This window comes from Akebia trifoliata, chromosome 10 (genome assembly GCF_017979445.1).
Source record: "Akebia trifoliata isolate Shusen 1 chromosome 10, ASM1797944v1, whole genome shotgun sequence".
Lineage (NCBI taxonomy): Eukaryota > Viridiplantae > Streptophyta > Magnoliopsida > Ranunculales > Lardizabalaceae > Akebia > Akebia trifoliata.
The window spans coordinates 3,656,858-3,670,213 of NC_141384.1; the positions used below are offsets into that span (position 1 = coordinate 3,656,858).

General features: G+C 35.9%; 3 protein-coding genes across 3 annotated transcripts; 1 reads left to right on the forward strand and 2 right to left on the reverse strand.

The window, feature by feature from the left end:
• The first annotated feature begins 919 nt into the window (after window positions 1-919).
• On the forward strand, window positions 920-2,759 carry LOC147392818 (RING/U-box superfamily protein). Its single transcript, XM_086456207.1, has one exon. The coding sequence runs from the start codon at window positions 1,106-1,108 to the stop codon at window positions 2,549-2,551; it is 1,446 nt and encodes a 481-aa protein (XP_086312333.1). The 5' UTR covers window positions 920-1,105; the 3' UTR covers window positions 2,552-2,759.
• Window positions 2,760-6,575: 3,816 nt separating this feature from the next.
• LOC147392819 (trifunctional UDP-glucose 4,6-dehydratase/UDP-4-keto-6-deoxy-D-glucose 3,5-epimerase/UDP-4-keto-L-rhamnose-reductase RHM1-like) lies at window positions 6,576-9,603 on the reverse strand. Its single transcript, XM_086456001.1, has 3 exons — window positions 9,482-9,603; window positions 7,093-8,653; window positions 6,576-7,019 (listed from the first exon to the last, which is right to left on the reverse strand). Exons 2-3 carry the CDS (start codon window positions 8,626-8,628, stop codon window positions 6,576-6,578), a joined length of 1,980 nt encoding a protein of 659 aa, XP_086312127.1. The 5' UTR covers window positions 8,629-8,653; window positions 9,482-9,603.
• A 2,401-nt stretch (window positions 9,604-12,004) lies between these two features.
• LOC147392820 (EG45-like domain containing protein) lies at window positions 12,005-13,356 on the reverse strand. The gene is made up of 3 exons (XM_086456350.1): window positions 13,198-13,356; window positions 12,764-13,049; window positions 12,005-12,219 (listed from the first exon to the last, which is right to left on the reverse strand). Exons 1-3 carry the CDS (start codon window positions 13,304-13,306, stop codon window positions 12,207-12,209), a joined length of 408 nt encoding a protein of 135 aa, XP_086312476.1. The 5' UTR covers window positions 13,307-13,356; the 3' UTR covers window positions 12,005-12,206.

Genomic DNA, 13,356 nt, shown 5'->3' on the forward strand with positions numbered 1-13,356 from the left:
GCCACGAATAACAGCGTTTCCCTTGGCCATCACTATTGATAATAGCGATGTTATTTTTGTAATTTACAATATTTTTTGACCCCTGTTAAAAACTTAAAATTTTGTAATGTCAAAGAGCATGTTATAAGTTTGGAAATAAAGGGGCAATTCAAATATTTACCGAACGTGGAGGGGCATATCCAAATCACCCACCAAAAGCTTATATTTTTTACCTTTCACCGTATCATATTATTTTTGAAAAGAATAATATTGGAGTGACTTTAAAATTCATATCTATTCACACTTTGCTGACGTAGATGTGTACACGGAATCATAGATGCTTTTCATTAAGATACAAGAGAAATCATCTATGGTCCCATTTACACCTTTACGTCAGCAATATCATTTATTATAGTTTGAAGTCACCCGAGCATAACTCTTCGGAAAATTATGTCCACTCTGTCTTAGTTAATATCATTTATTATCCACTGTCACACTCTGACGTGAATTTATTAACATACCTTTTGTATTCAGGAAAAACGCTTTCCTTACGTACTTAGTAAGATATCAAATCCTACTGGTAGACGTTGGACCCACATGGGTTATCACAATGGCAATCCAAGAAAAAAGATTTTTAGATTTCATGAAAAAAAATTTTAAATAATAAAAAAAAATTGATGGCTACTGACTCCAAAAACTTAAATTAAAAATCAAACAGTGAAAAAAACATTTTTTCAATTTTTTTTTAAAGTTCTTAAAATTTCGTCTTTTACATGTTTGTGGCACCTGATCATGTTTTAGATGCTAACATACGAGATCCGACCCTTAGTAAGATTTAAAATCTTACTAAGTTTTCAGGCTAGACTAACTCTTTATATTTTCACCTCCAAAACCCACCCTCTCTCTCCTTTCTTCTCTCTCTTTCTCTCTTTGACTTGGAGTTTCTTTTTGCAGAAAAGGAAAAGCCAAGAGTCCCCATCATCAGGCCTGCCAATGCCACATGGGTAAGAAACTTAAAAAAACTCCTTTTTGGCTTGTTTTCTTTAGAGAGACAAAAATGGGTTTCTTCTAAAAGGGTTAACCACACATCTAAACCTTCAATTTGGTTGAGTTTTCTTGCTTGAAAATGGGTTGGGTCTCGTATCAAATTAAACAAAAAGACTCCTATTTTTCTCCACCTCATCAACCACACTACTCTCTTCCCCAGTCTTCCCCACCACCTCTTCAATCTGGGACTCATAGTAGATTCAACATCCTCAATAACATCAGCCCAAGTATCTTGATCATCATCACAATTGTTGCTATAGTCTTCTTCATCTCTGGTTTGCTTCATCTCCTTACTAGATTCTTTTTGAGACCCATTAACAGAGACCACTCAGAAGACTTGAACAATGTTTCTTCTCCCTTTCATGGGCAGCTTCAACAACTCTTCCAACTTCATGCTTCAGGTTTGGATCAACTCTACATAGACAGCCTTCCAGTGTTTTTTTATAAAACCATAATTGGATTGAAGAAGAACCCATTTGATTGTGCTGTCTGTTTATGTGAATTTGAAGATGATGACTTACTTAGATTGCTCCCTAAATGTAGCCATGCTTTTCATGTTAAATGCATAGATACATGGCTCTTGTCTCACTCAAATTGTCCTCTTTGTAGAGGAAGCTTGGTTCCTGAATTTCCTTCAGACAATATCTACTCTTCTAATAGTGAGAGTTCTAGAGAGATTGTTTCAGATATAAGTGCTACAAGTTCTGTTCTTGGCATCAATGCCGTTGTAGGAATAGATACCCAAGTGGATTTTCATGGAGAAGATGAATTGGGTTTGTCTTGTAATGACATTTCTATAAATTTTAGTGAAATTTCTGATAAAGAGGATGAAATTCCGGCTGTCGTTACAACAGGTTTGGAAGAAAAAGTTATTCCTGTTAAGCTTGGGAAATTCAGGAATGTTGATATTGTCACTGAAGGAGTGGAAGATGGTAGCTTTAACAGTAAAATTGTTGCTAGAAGGTGTTTCTCTATGGGGTCCTTAGAGTATAGTTTGGATGAAAATTCATCTTTGAAGGTACCCATAATACTTTGTGTAAGAAAACATACAAGCAAGAAGCCTTCGCTCCCTTTAAAGCCGGGTCACCATCTTGCAATGTCTGAATGTGAAGGATTTAAGGGATTTGATAGTTCGAGAAATATTGAGATTTGCGGTGGTGACAACGAGGGAACTATTAATACTGAAAATGCTAACGAAAAAGATAGCTTCTCTGTTTCGAAGATTTGGCTTTTTTCGAAGAAGGAGAAGAAGACGTTGTTAACTGAAGATTCATCGAGACGGGCTTCGTCCTTTCGATTCCCATTGCAACAAACGGAAGTCACAGATGATTTAAAGCTGAAGTGTGGGGGAGGCACGAGGACTGTTTCGGAGATTGATGTTTCTGAGTGGGAGATGAATGTGAGTGAATTGGGTGTTGATGAGGAAGTTGGATCCAATATGCTGTCGTTTGCAAGAAGAACTCTGCTTTGGTTTGTTGGAAAGCAGAACAAGGTTGTTCACTCATCCTCCTCTCCCAATGTTTGATTTTTTGGATTTGGTTTAGACTTTTAGTTTTAATTGCTATAATATTCCTGAATTTTGAAGGGAAACAATAGAACTTTAAAAGAAAATATAGAAAGAGATTGAACTCAATACAAAGTCTCTACATTTTCTTGTTAAATGCTTTGTGAATTGTTTCCTTCATCTATGTCTTATTCTGAATATTATGATCTGCAACATGAATCTTATAATCACCGAATTGGATCAATGTTCAGTGATCTGACACATTCGCATTGACTATAAAGCAATCATAGATTTTTTTAAAAACTTTTTAAGTAGGAGTGCTAATGTCATCTAATTGCTTATATTAATGTTGGATTTGTTTAGTTTACCATGTTTATTACGTTCGGGATTGTCTTTTAGGTCCTTTCGAGATCTTTCCTTATGTTTTTCTAAGTTAGTCTATTAAGTTTGCAAGAACTCCTTTAGGATTTATTAATTCTATAAATATTGGTTGTAAGAACAATTTATTAAGGAATCAATAGCTCAATCACCTTCTAAGTTAACTTGGAGGTCTCATTCTCATTGAAAAGAGCGATTTTTTTTTCCTTGTGTGGTTTCCTCAAATTATGTTAACCATGTCGGTGTCGTTACAGGCTGTTTTAAGTTAATGCTTAGATTTTCTTTATATGGTTGGTATTATTTGGATTGTTAGCTGTTGAGTGCAAGGTGAGCCTTAATGTGATTGTGACCAAATCTATCCTCATTTGTTTGTCTTTATAGATAAATACATTACAACTCTTACCCATTTCTTACCTTGTTTATTTAAAGAAAGATCCTAGTGTTACTGTTTGTAGATAAACCTAAGCTAAGTTGGGCTATGTATTTTAGGTCTGTTATGCCTGATCCAGGCATTAGCCCATGCTTTCAGGTTGTTTAGATAAGAAAACAACACAATACCGACTCTAAGAAAACATACAAGAAAGAAGCCTTTGCTGACTTTAATGTCTGTTCACAGGCACGCAATGTCCAAATGTGATTTCCATTCTAGTAGAGAAGGATTTAAGGGACTTGATACTTTTGAGGATTACGATTCGTGGCAGCATATATTAGTATGGAAATTGGAGATCTAGAGACACTCAATGAAGGAGAAGCCACTGTTGACTGAAGATTCTTCGAGACGGGCTTTCTTCATCTGATTCCCATTGTTTTACGTGCATGGACCATGCGCGTTAGCACGCTGCAATTTCATTGTGTGTTAAATGGGATACCCACCCACTATCCTCAACTTCATACGTTAATGTAGTAACTGAATCTTCGGTTGCTAAATTAGGGAGTTTAAGGTTTGTTTTTTTTTTTTTTTTTTGGGTGTAAAGTTTTAGGGAGTTTCAGGGATCTTCTTTGAGGATTTTGGTTAGGTGGGATCAGATTTGTTGTATTTCATCTTCTCATTGTCGGTTGGTTCTTCTGTATTATTTGTTTTTAGCTGGTCATCTCAACCGCTTTTAATGAAACCATCTCTACTTAATAAAAAAAAGAAGTTGCTACAATTAGGAAGATTAGTAGAACAGTATTCTCTAGAATAGCAGGAAATGATCTATAAATTATCTAGTTCTGGTTGGAAGGAGCAAGGAATAACTATTACTATTAAAAGCTCACTGTTCCTCTCTTCTTTATTTTCAAAATTTTGCTACGTTACAATCCTTGATCGTAACACATTGTATCATACAGATTCTCTCTTCCTTTATCCCTTCTTCACCATTACTATCATCTACACCTTATTCCAATTATTGAGATCTGCTGCATGAATCCTATAATCAATGAATTCAGATCTATATTTAGAAGTCTGACACTTTTTACTATGGTTTGTTCTTACCATCACTATTTCTTTTTTTTTTAGTAGTGCTAATGTTATCTAATTATCTAATGGCTTATTTAAAGTTGGATTTATAAGTTTATTATTTAGAAACTTTATTTAGTATAGAGATCTCTTTGGGTCCTTCAGATTTTTTTTTTCGTTGTTTTTGGGAGTTGGTTTATTAGGTTGCAAGAAGTCTTATAGGTTTAGAATTTATTCATTTTATTTGATCTAAGGCACGTGATATGCCTAATTGTACCTGGCTCTTTCACCAGGGCTTCCACATTTTCTAAAGTCTCAAATTCTTTAATTTCTATATGAGGGGTTTCTCCATTTTCATGAAACATAGAACAATTGTACTTGGGATTATATGTTCTTAGCCTACAATGTCTAGTAAATGTTCATCAAAATCCCTCCATTAGTTTTCATCACCACCCCTGATAGCTTACACACCTAATTGTTCCTTTATTTTCTTGGTAGACAAGTGAGATTTTAGTGGTCAGTAGTTGAGGTGAAGGCAGGTTTTGAACTGAGGTCATATTGACCCTCACAGACTTGAACCAACTTAGCAAGGCTAGAACCTAGTCATTCCTTATCAGCGATATTTCTACCAAGTTCAAAAACCTTAAAATCCAAAATCCCATGTTTCAGACCAATTCAAATAATATGGAGAACCAATAAATCTCTAAGAGAATTGATAAAAGTCTTATCACGGCTAAGTAGGTCTCTGTGATTACATGCTGTTGGAATTTCTATTATGTCTGACACTATTTGGCTCATGAGAGCTGTTGAGTCAATGGTGAGCCTTATTGTGAGTGTGACCTAACCTGACACATGTATTTGAGTCTAAGCTTTGGTTTTTACTGGAAATTATTCGAGGGAACTTTGTATTGCTATTGTTAATTTATCGATTCTAATCACTAAAATGCAAGTGCCAACTTCCGTTAAGCTGTCATGAGTGTATCTAAGCCATCATTAATTACAATTTCAGATGATAAGATCCCCTCACCAACTTTGAAGTTTTAAAGGAGCAAAGTTATTGTACATTTAAGAGATGGATTAAGGACCACATGACTCTTAAAGAGAGTGTGATCTCTCAACTACCTCTCTTCTAAGGTTTGGATCATGGTTGAGCCACAGTTTTGTGTTTTATTACTATATATCTGGCAATGCTTGAACGGTTGAACTACATCGGCGGTCCCAAGCCCATATGGTTAGGAGGGGTTATGTAAATAGGAAGAAAATGGTGTGAAAACATCACCAACTCCTAACGTGAACCAACCATAGGCCTTTGTTTAATGGAAGAACCTGATTTGTTTAGCGAACCCTAATTTATTAGGATGAAGTTTTTATGGCGATGGCAATGATCATAATGGTGATGACGATATGGGGTGCTGGCACCCTTAGATAATCAGAGTGTTATTTATTGTGTCTTTTATCCCAACCGTTGGATTAGGGTTTAATCTAGTGGTAATGATAGGTCCCTGTTTTGTACACCTATAGATAACAATATTGGGAATTTTTTTTTTTTAATTACATTAGGGTTTTCTTCTTCTAGGGAGAGATGGGGAGAAGGGTGTTCAACAGTTCCAGGGCTTGGGTTTGGGATTAAAACTTTGAGTGGTTATTTCTTGTATTGTTCTCATTTGATTTCTAAGTGAAGAAGATTGGATCTACCCGTGGATGTAGGCATCATTGCCGAATCACATAAATCTTGGTATTCTTTGGTTTGGTCTTTAACTTCTTTCCTATTTTCTTCTAAATAGTGTTGAACAGGTATCTTCAAATTCACAGTAGAGGACCCTTCTCAACATGATTATGGGGTAGTGTTAGGTCATTTGTTTTAGATCTGGGCCATTTGACAAGGATTAACATAATATGAGTATCATTAACAAGCAGAATACACTCCATATCTAATCGAGATGAAGGAGTTGAGATTGAAACTCAAAAGTCATGAATTACATTTGAAATAAAGTTAACTTAGATAATCTGATGACAATTTCATGGGTTTGGAGTTAATAGGTCAGCTAACAAAATGTCGACTTGTCAAGCATTACATTGGAGACAGGTAGTATCATCAACAACATGCCAAGCAAATGTACCAAGAACAACAAAAATAACAAGAGAGTAATGGTCAAGCCCAATCCATCACCGTTGCTTTGAATCAATAGTTTGGGTGTCCTTTCTCTAGTTCAATCTCACCATGAAAGCTTAAGTTTTCTTGTTGGGTTCAAAGACGTACTTGATGATTGAATCCTTGATCGACAACAATCCTGGGAACTCTTTTTGTAGTTTTGAAGCGTCCAATTCGTTGTTGCTCCTTGGAGCTACTATCACCTTTGCTTGTTCTTCCAAATTGAAGTTAACCCATTTGAATCCAGGGTCTATGTAATCCTTGTACATTTCCAAGATTTCGTTGTGACTTACGACACCAGGATTAGTGAAGTTCCATATTCCGCTGCAATTCCTCTTAGCCATTTCGATGGAGATTGGTAGGAGCTCGTCTAGCACGGTCATGCTGTTAGGTATGTTAACTACTTTGTCATAATGGGCGATCTTCATTATGAAGTTTCGCGGGTTGCTTAGATCAGATGAGATCGGCATTCTGACTCTAAGGGTGCAAACATTGTCATATTGTCGTAAAAGCTCCTCAACCTGCACAAATTATTGAATTCAGATACATTTCCAAGAAGAATATATGATTGAATAGTATTGTTTTAAGTGTTACCATTGCTTTGGTCTTGGAATAGAAGGAACCGATGAAATTCGGCTTGTCTTCCTCCTTAAATCCAATACCTGATCCTTCGGGATGTTCGTTATCATACTCAAAAATACAACCCGTAGCAAAATTTATCATGAGAAGACCTTTTTCTTTGCAAACATCAGCCAAAGTTAGTGTTCCCACCACATTTGTTCTAATGGTCTCAACCTTATGTGATTCACACCAATCGACATTGGGACGACCAGTCACACCAGCCGCGTTAAACACATGGGTAGGCCTTACCCTTTGTATATCATCCATGATTGATTTCTTATCTTCTAACCTCCCTCGACCATACTCAAATTCTATCCCACCATCCTTGCAAAGTCCTCCTAACAATCCGCCTATCCAACCCGTCCTCCCATAGATCAAGAATTTCAATCCCAATGATTGATCATGCCCGCCTCGAGTGTTGGTGTCACTGCTGCCTTGCATGAAGCATGCGTCTTCTTCGTAAGATAGTCCAACCATTGACATCCTTGGGTGTGGGAGAAGAGCGGCACTCACGTCGCCCCACCAATCAGGATTCTTCTTGTACCAATCCAAAGTCATAGTTAGCCCTTCTTCCCAAGGTGTCCTCTCCTCCCATCCAAGCTTCTTGAGCTTTTGATCGTCCAAGAAGTATCGCTTATCATTAAAAGGCCTATTGTCGACAAACTTTATTATTTCTTTGGAATTCAATCCCATAAGCTTGCAAACATCCTCAGCCACATCAATTACTCGCCTCTCCCTCTTAGTGCCGACATTGTATACATGCCCAATCACACCTTTGTGGAGTACCACCTCAAAGGCTTCCGCTACATCTTCACTATATAAATAGCTCCTCACATTCGATCCATCTCCATGTATGGGCAATGGTTGACCCTTCATTGCAAGTAGGATGAATTTTGGGATGAGCTTCTCGGGGAACTGGTTTGGGCCATAAACATTGTTGCCTCGTGTTGTGATAGTGGGTAGTCCATAAGAGCGGTGGTATGCCATGACAAGCATCTCGGCTCCAGCCTTGGTAGCGGAGTAAGGATTAGTCGGGAGGAGTTGGGAAGCCTCGGGATTACCCACATCTGTCTCAGAGTCGGTCTCGCCATAAACCTCGTCGGTGCTGACATGAATGAACCTATTGATGCGCCGAGTCACCTTGCATGCCTCAAGGAGGACATGGGTTCCATAAATATTGTTGTTGGTGAACTCAAACGAGTTTCCAAAAGAATTATCGACGTGGGTTTGTGCTGCAAAGTGCATGATGGTGTCAATGTCTTCGGCGATCAAGAGGTGGTTTACGAGGTCGGCACTAGCAATGTCACCCTTGACAAATTTGAAATTTGGAGAGGAACGCGATGGGAGGAGATTTTTGAGGCTGGAGCAGTAATCTAGCTTGTCGAGGGCCACAATTTTATAATCGGGGTACTTCTTGATCAGCCTGTTGGTTACATGTGAGGCAATGAAACCAGCTGCACCGGTTACGAGGATGTTCTTTGGAGTGTATGCACCTGGTTGGGGTGACATCTTTAGCCTCTTCTAATAAGTATCACTGAATCACAATGGATAGCCAAAATGTTGAAATTAAAAGAAGATATACAACAATTATAAGTCCAGCAATAACAAAACAACAAGAAGAAGAAAGCTTTATCCTGAAGATTTGGGGTCAGCTAAATGAATCTAGTTCTTCCATTCCACTTTGTTCAAAGCTTAGTATTTTGTCATTGAGGGCATTGAATTTAGAGGAAATTTCCAAAACATGCACAACTTTTGTTAAAATTCTCATTTCTGTGTACTGTTCATTTTAATTCTTAAACCATGCATGAACTTGAGGTAATGAGATTGTGACTTTATAAATAAGATACATTATGACTTTTAAAGTTAAATATCATTTAATATTTAATGGCAAGATCACAAGTATTTATTCTAAAAGTGATGATTTTGCTGATAAAAAATTAAAACAAAAGGTAGCAGCATCGTAACTTAATAAAATCAGATATATCGTAATGGCAAGATTGCTGGTATTTATTCTAAAAGTGACAATCTCACTGAAAAATAATTCCCAAAACATGATTCTCTGCACATGAAATGATAATTTTCCCTTAAGTTTATCATCTATTGGAGTTATTCTTACATTTTTATTTTTCAAATGTGTTTATTTCTAATTTTATCATTCCTTGTACCTAAATTGGCTTCATAGAATTAACTAAATACTCAGTACAAAACCAGTGCTAATCCATGAATTAATCTCAAACATCCAATTGTATGACATTGCATGATGAATTAATAGGTATTTAGACCCTTTAAACAGTTAAACAAACAAAAAAAAAAAAAAATCTAATTCAACCAGATTGAATTTAAGTGAGAGAGAGAGACTTACATACAGATAATGTTGATGGATGAAGAAGAGGAAAGCTTGCAGTGTTAGAAGAAAGCTTGATAGAGAGTGTGGGGATTAATTAATTATATTTAGAATATTTGTTTAAGTTTGATAAAAAAGTTTCTAAGGTGAAACTTGAAAGAGAGAGTGAGGCGTGAAGTTCGTAGGTTGTTGTTATAGACCATATGGAATCCTACTTTAACGTTAAGATAGTTATAAGAGTAAACAATTTGTTGAACTTCCAAACACGAAAATCTTGATGTGAAATACTTTTTTTGAGTTGGAAGTCTATTTTTCTGGGATATTAAATACATTAAAGTCAAATTTTATTGGTTTTTTTAATTATATTTCTTGTAAATCTGTTATCTTCTTTGGGTTAGTGGCCCAGTAAGGTATGTAAGAGGACATAACATCAAACGTTTCTGTTCATGAGTACAGATAATTGGAGCCAATATGACGTGTCGGCTTTTGCGCATTTCACTTGTGGTCAAACTCATGTTGGAAGAGTACGTGGCCTATATGTTCGCAGATTACAGGAGAACGAGTTTGATGCAAATTATTGGCTGAGGAAACGGATCCGCCCTATTCGACCCTAAATCCACGGCCCAGCCCCAACCCTAGAGACTGGGTCGGGTTGGACTGTGTTTCAGGTTTGATAAAAGGATCCACCCACCATTTGTGCTCTATGCACTCATTCATAGGTCAATTAAAAAATTGGTGAAATGATCAAATACCCTAATAAAAAAAGTTAACTTATTTGTTCGGTGGAAAAAAATTATTGAAAAACTTTTCATTATTGATCGATAAAATCCTATTGAGCCTACCTGAAAGGATTTGGTAGGAACTTATTGAGTATGTAATTATAGGAACTCACCGAGTATGTAACGATAAGAATTTAATGAGTCCTTTTAGGTAAATTTGATAGGATTCTATTGAATCTTTGTTGGAGATATAGGTATTGAATCAAATCTATGTTGGAGAATTCAGTATAAGTTTCATTTGATTTGATTTTTATTTTTTTATTTTTTATTGTAGAGATTTTTGAACGACCCGTAAACCTAGAGTTGAGGGTTTCATGGTCATTTCAAACTTATTTTACAAATTCTCATAGTATAGGTCTTAAATCTTAAAATCCTCGTTAAAACTTTTGTAGAAACAAGTAAGAAGAATAAGAATGAGAGAGAGAGAGGTCAGTTTGGGATGGTGGGTGCGTAGAGAGGGGATGGATTTTATTGCAGTGCTAAAAGTAAGTGGGTGCATAGAGCACAAATGGTGATTGCTAATCCTCTGTAGTGAGTTTCTCCTATAGCTCTTTGTAGCTTTTGTCTACGGTCCATAGAAAATCACATTGAAGAAAAATAATAACACGACCCTCTTGGATTCATGGTTTAGGTCATATTTTTTTTTTAAAGAATTTTATCAAAAAACCTTTTCTGTTCTAACTCTAATCAATTGTTTGTAATGAATCAATCTCTCAACTCCTAAATTTTAATGATTGGATGTATCCATCTTGATGATGAGGCTAACTCTTTATCGTTAATAAGGTCTATAGAGAGCTACATAAGAAACTCGCTACAGAGGATTTGCCCTAGTCTATGTGGCACTCTTTACTTGGAGTTTAAAACACCCTGGGATCCTAACCAAGCCATGCACCTAATCCAATGTATTTATTCTCCAACCAAAGTGTGTCACATAGACATTGGTCCTATCTATAGGAACGGGACACCGAATTGGATCTCGACTCTTTTTCAAATGATTCTCAAATTAAAAATAAAAAATAAAATTTGTTGTTGTTGTTGTTTTTAAATTTTAAAAAATCATGATTTACTTATTTTTTTAATTAAATAAATAACAAGCATTTTTGTATTAAAAGGGATATGAACACATGAGCCCTAATTATTTTATTTTATTTCTGTAATTATCTTTTTTATCCGAGTCTCACTTGATAACTAATTCTTTATTTTCCCCTCTCAACTCACGAGTCACAACTTCACCATTAGATAGTTGAGAACCCAACATCTATTATCTAAGTCCAAAGGTAATAGATTATTAGGTCCTACTCCAGTCCGAATTTAATGGGCTTGAAAATAATGACCCCAGCCCTACTTTATATGTCCCTTCACATAAAATTGAGTATATTTAACTATAGAACACATGTTAGGGTTGTTGGTATGTACGGCCTACCAAAGTAAAAAATAAAAGTAAAAATAAAATAAAAAATAAAAATTTATTGGTTTAATACATTTAATTTCTTCTCTATGGAGAAATTTTCCTTTTTTTTTTTTTTCATGCAAGATTCTAAGTCCTTAACAGGGTTTTAAAGTGAACTTCAATCACTCGAAACTGTGATTTTAGTCAAGAAAATTTACCCTTATGGGATTGAGAACTGAGCTCCATGAAGTGAAGTGCTTATTGAATTGGAATTCCATATCCAACTAATATAATCCTAGCTATCAAAGCCCATCTAGATCTATAATTTCTTGCTCATCTTAGAGCCATGAAAGAGTTACTCCACAGTAGAAATAGTAAGTAATAACAAGATCTTTGTTATTCAAAAGGTGACATATTTATTAAAACAAACTACATGGATGGATGTAAGCATCCATAGACACACATTTTCCATGATGTGTTCCTTATTTAATATTAATATTCATATATTATAGATTTTCATGAACTAGGTATCCCTTTGAAGGAACTAAGAAGACACCCTTCATCTTGAATCTCTTCAGACAAGCACCCTGCAAGGCAAAAAAAAAAAAAAAAGAAAGTCATGTTTAATAGAGTATTAGCTTCAGGACATATATGATGCACCTAATAAGGTGTACTACGATACATTAGACCCATCGACAACTCTACTTCAGTTTAATAAAAAAAATCCAAGCCCAGCCCAACCTGTGGTCGGGCCCTTGTTCCCGTTCATACCAAGACCACGATATGGACCCAAGCTGGGTCCAAATTAAAGTTGTGTTGGGTCCATCCGGGCTTTGGACTTAATATGATTCAGTGTATCTCATGTACCATATGATATTACATCGTGGACTCTACATGCCAAAGTTAAATTTTTTTACTGTTTAGATATTTTTTACTAGCCGTCATCATCATCATCAAAGCTTTATCTCAAAGATTTGGTGTCAACGTAATTAAAAAAATCTTGTTCCTTCATTCAATTTTGTCCAAATCCACGTCTTATAATTTTGAATGATTTTTCCCGATTACTTTTGCATCAACATCTGTAACGTTCTCTAGTAAGTAATGATAGGGAGAATATCGATCAAGGCTTACTTGGTATAGGAAATTTTGATTTTGCCAGCACCGGGATTAGCAATCTTAGCGAAAGCTTCTTTAGATAGAGCAAGGGTTGCATTACACGTTGGTAGTTTGCAATGATCCACAATCTTGACTACTACGCTCTTCCCTGTGCACGGATGTGGATGTGGTGTACCTGGCTTTGCCGGCCCCGTGCATTGTACTTTATACTTTTTCCCACAAGTAGGTAAACCAATCCATATAGGAGAACCAGCTTTCGCGATCATAAGGCCCTTATCTACATTCCCGAAACATTTTGTAGCTGTCTCATGTAATAACATAAGTGACATTAATAAAGTTCAATTGAAAACAAAGATAATATTCATCTTCGCTATATTAAATATGTTTTAACAACAACAATAATATAAAAAAAAGAAAGATATATGACATAAAGAAGGAAATATAATTACGAGTATAAGGAGGGGGGTAGGAAATTGCGGTTCCAGGAACAGCGGCCACAATGGAAAATAGGCCTATAGCCAACCCCAACACTATCATAACACTTATCTTGATAGCCATTTTTTCTTCGATGATCTTATAGAATACTATGTGAACTAAATGTTTAAGGT

Excerpts from the sequence above, each read along its gene's own strand:
- LOC147392820 (XM_086456350.1), bottom strand. The coding sequence starts at position 13,306 with ATGGCTATCAAGATAAGTGTTATGATAGTGTTGGGGTTGGCTATAGGC. Across the intron at positions 13,050-13,197 it reads CTACCCCCCTCCTTATACTC|CTACAAAATGTTTCGGGAAT; the intron begins GTAATTATATTT and ends TACATGAGACAG.
- LOC147392818 (XM_086456207.1), top strand. The coding sequence starts at position 1,106 with ATGGGTTGGGTCTCGTATCAAATTAAACAAAAAGACTCCTATTTTTCT.
- LOC147392819 (XM_086456001.1), bottom strand. The coding sequence starts at position 8,628 with ATGTCACCCCAACCAGGTGCATACACTCCAAAGAACATCCTCGTAACC. Across the intron at positions 7,020-7,092 it reads ATTCCAAGACCAAAGCAATG|GTTGAGGAGCTTTTACGACA; the intron begins GTAACACTTAAA and ends TAATTTGTGCAG.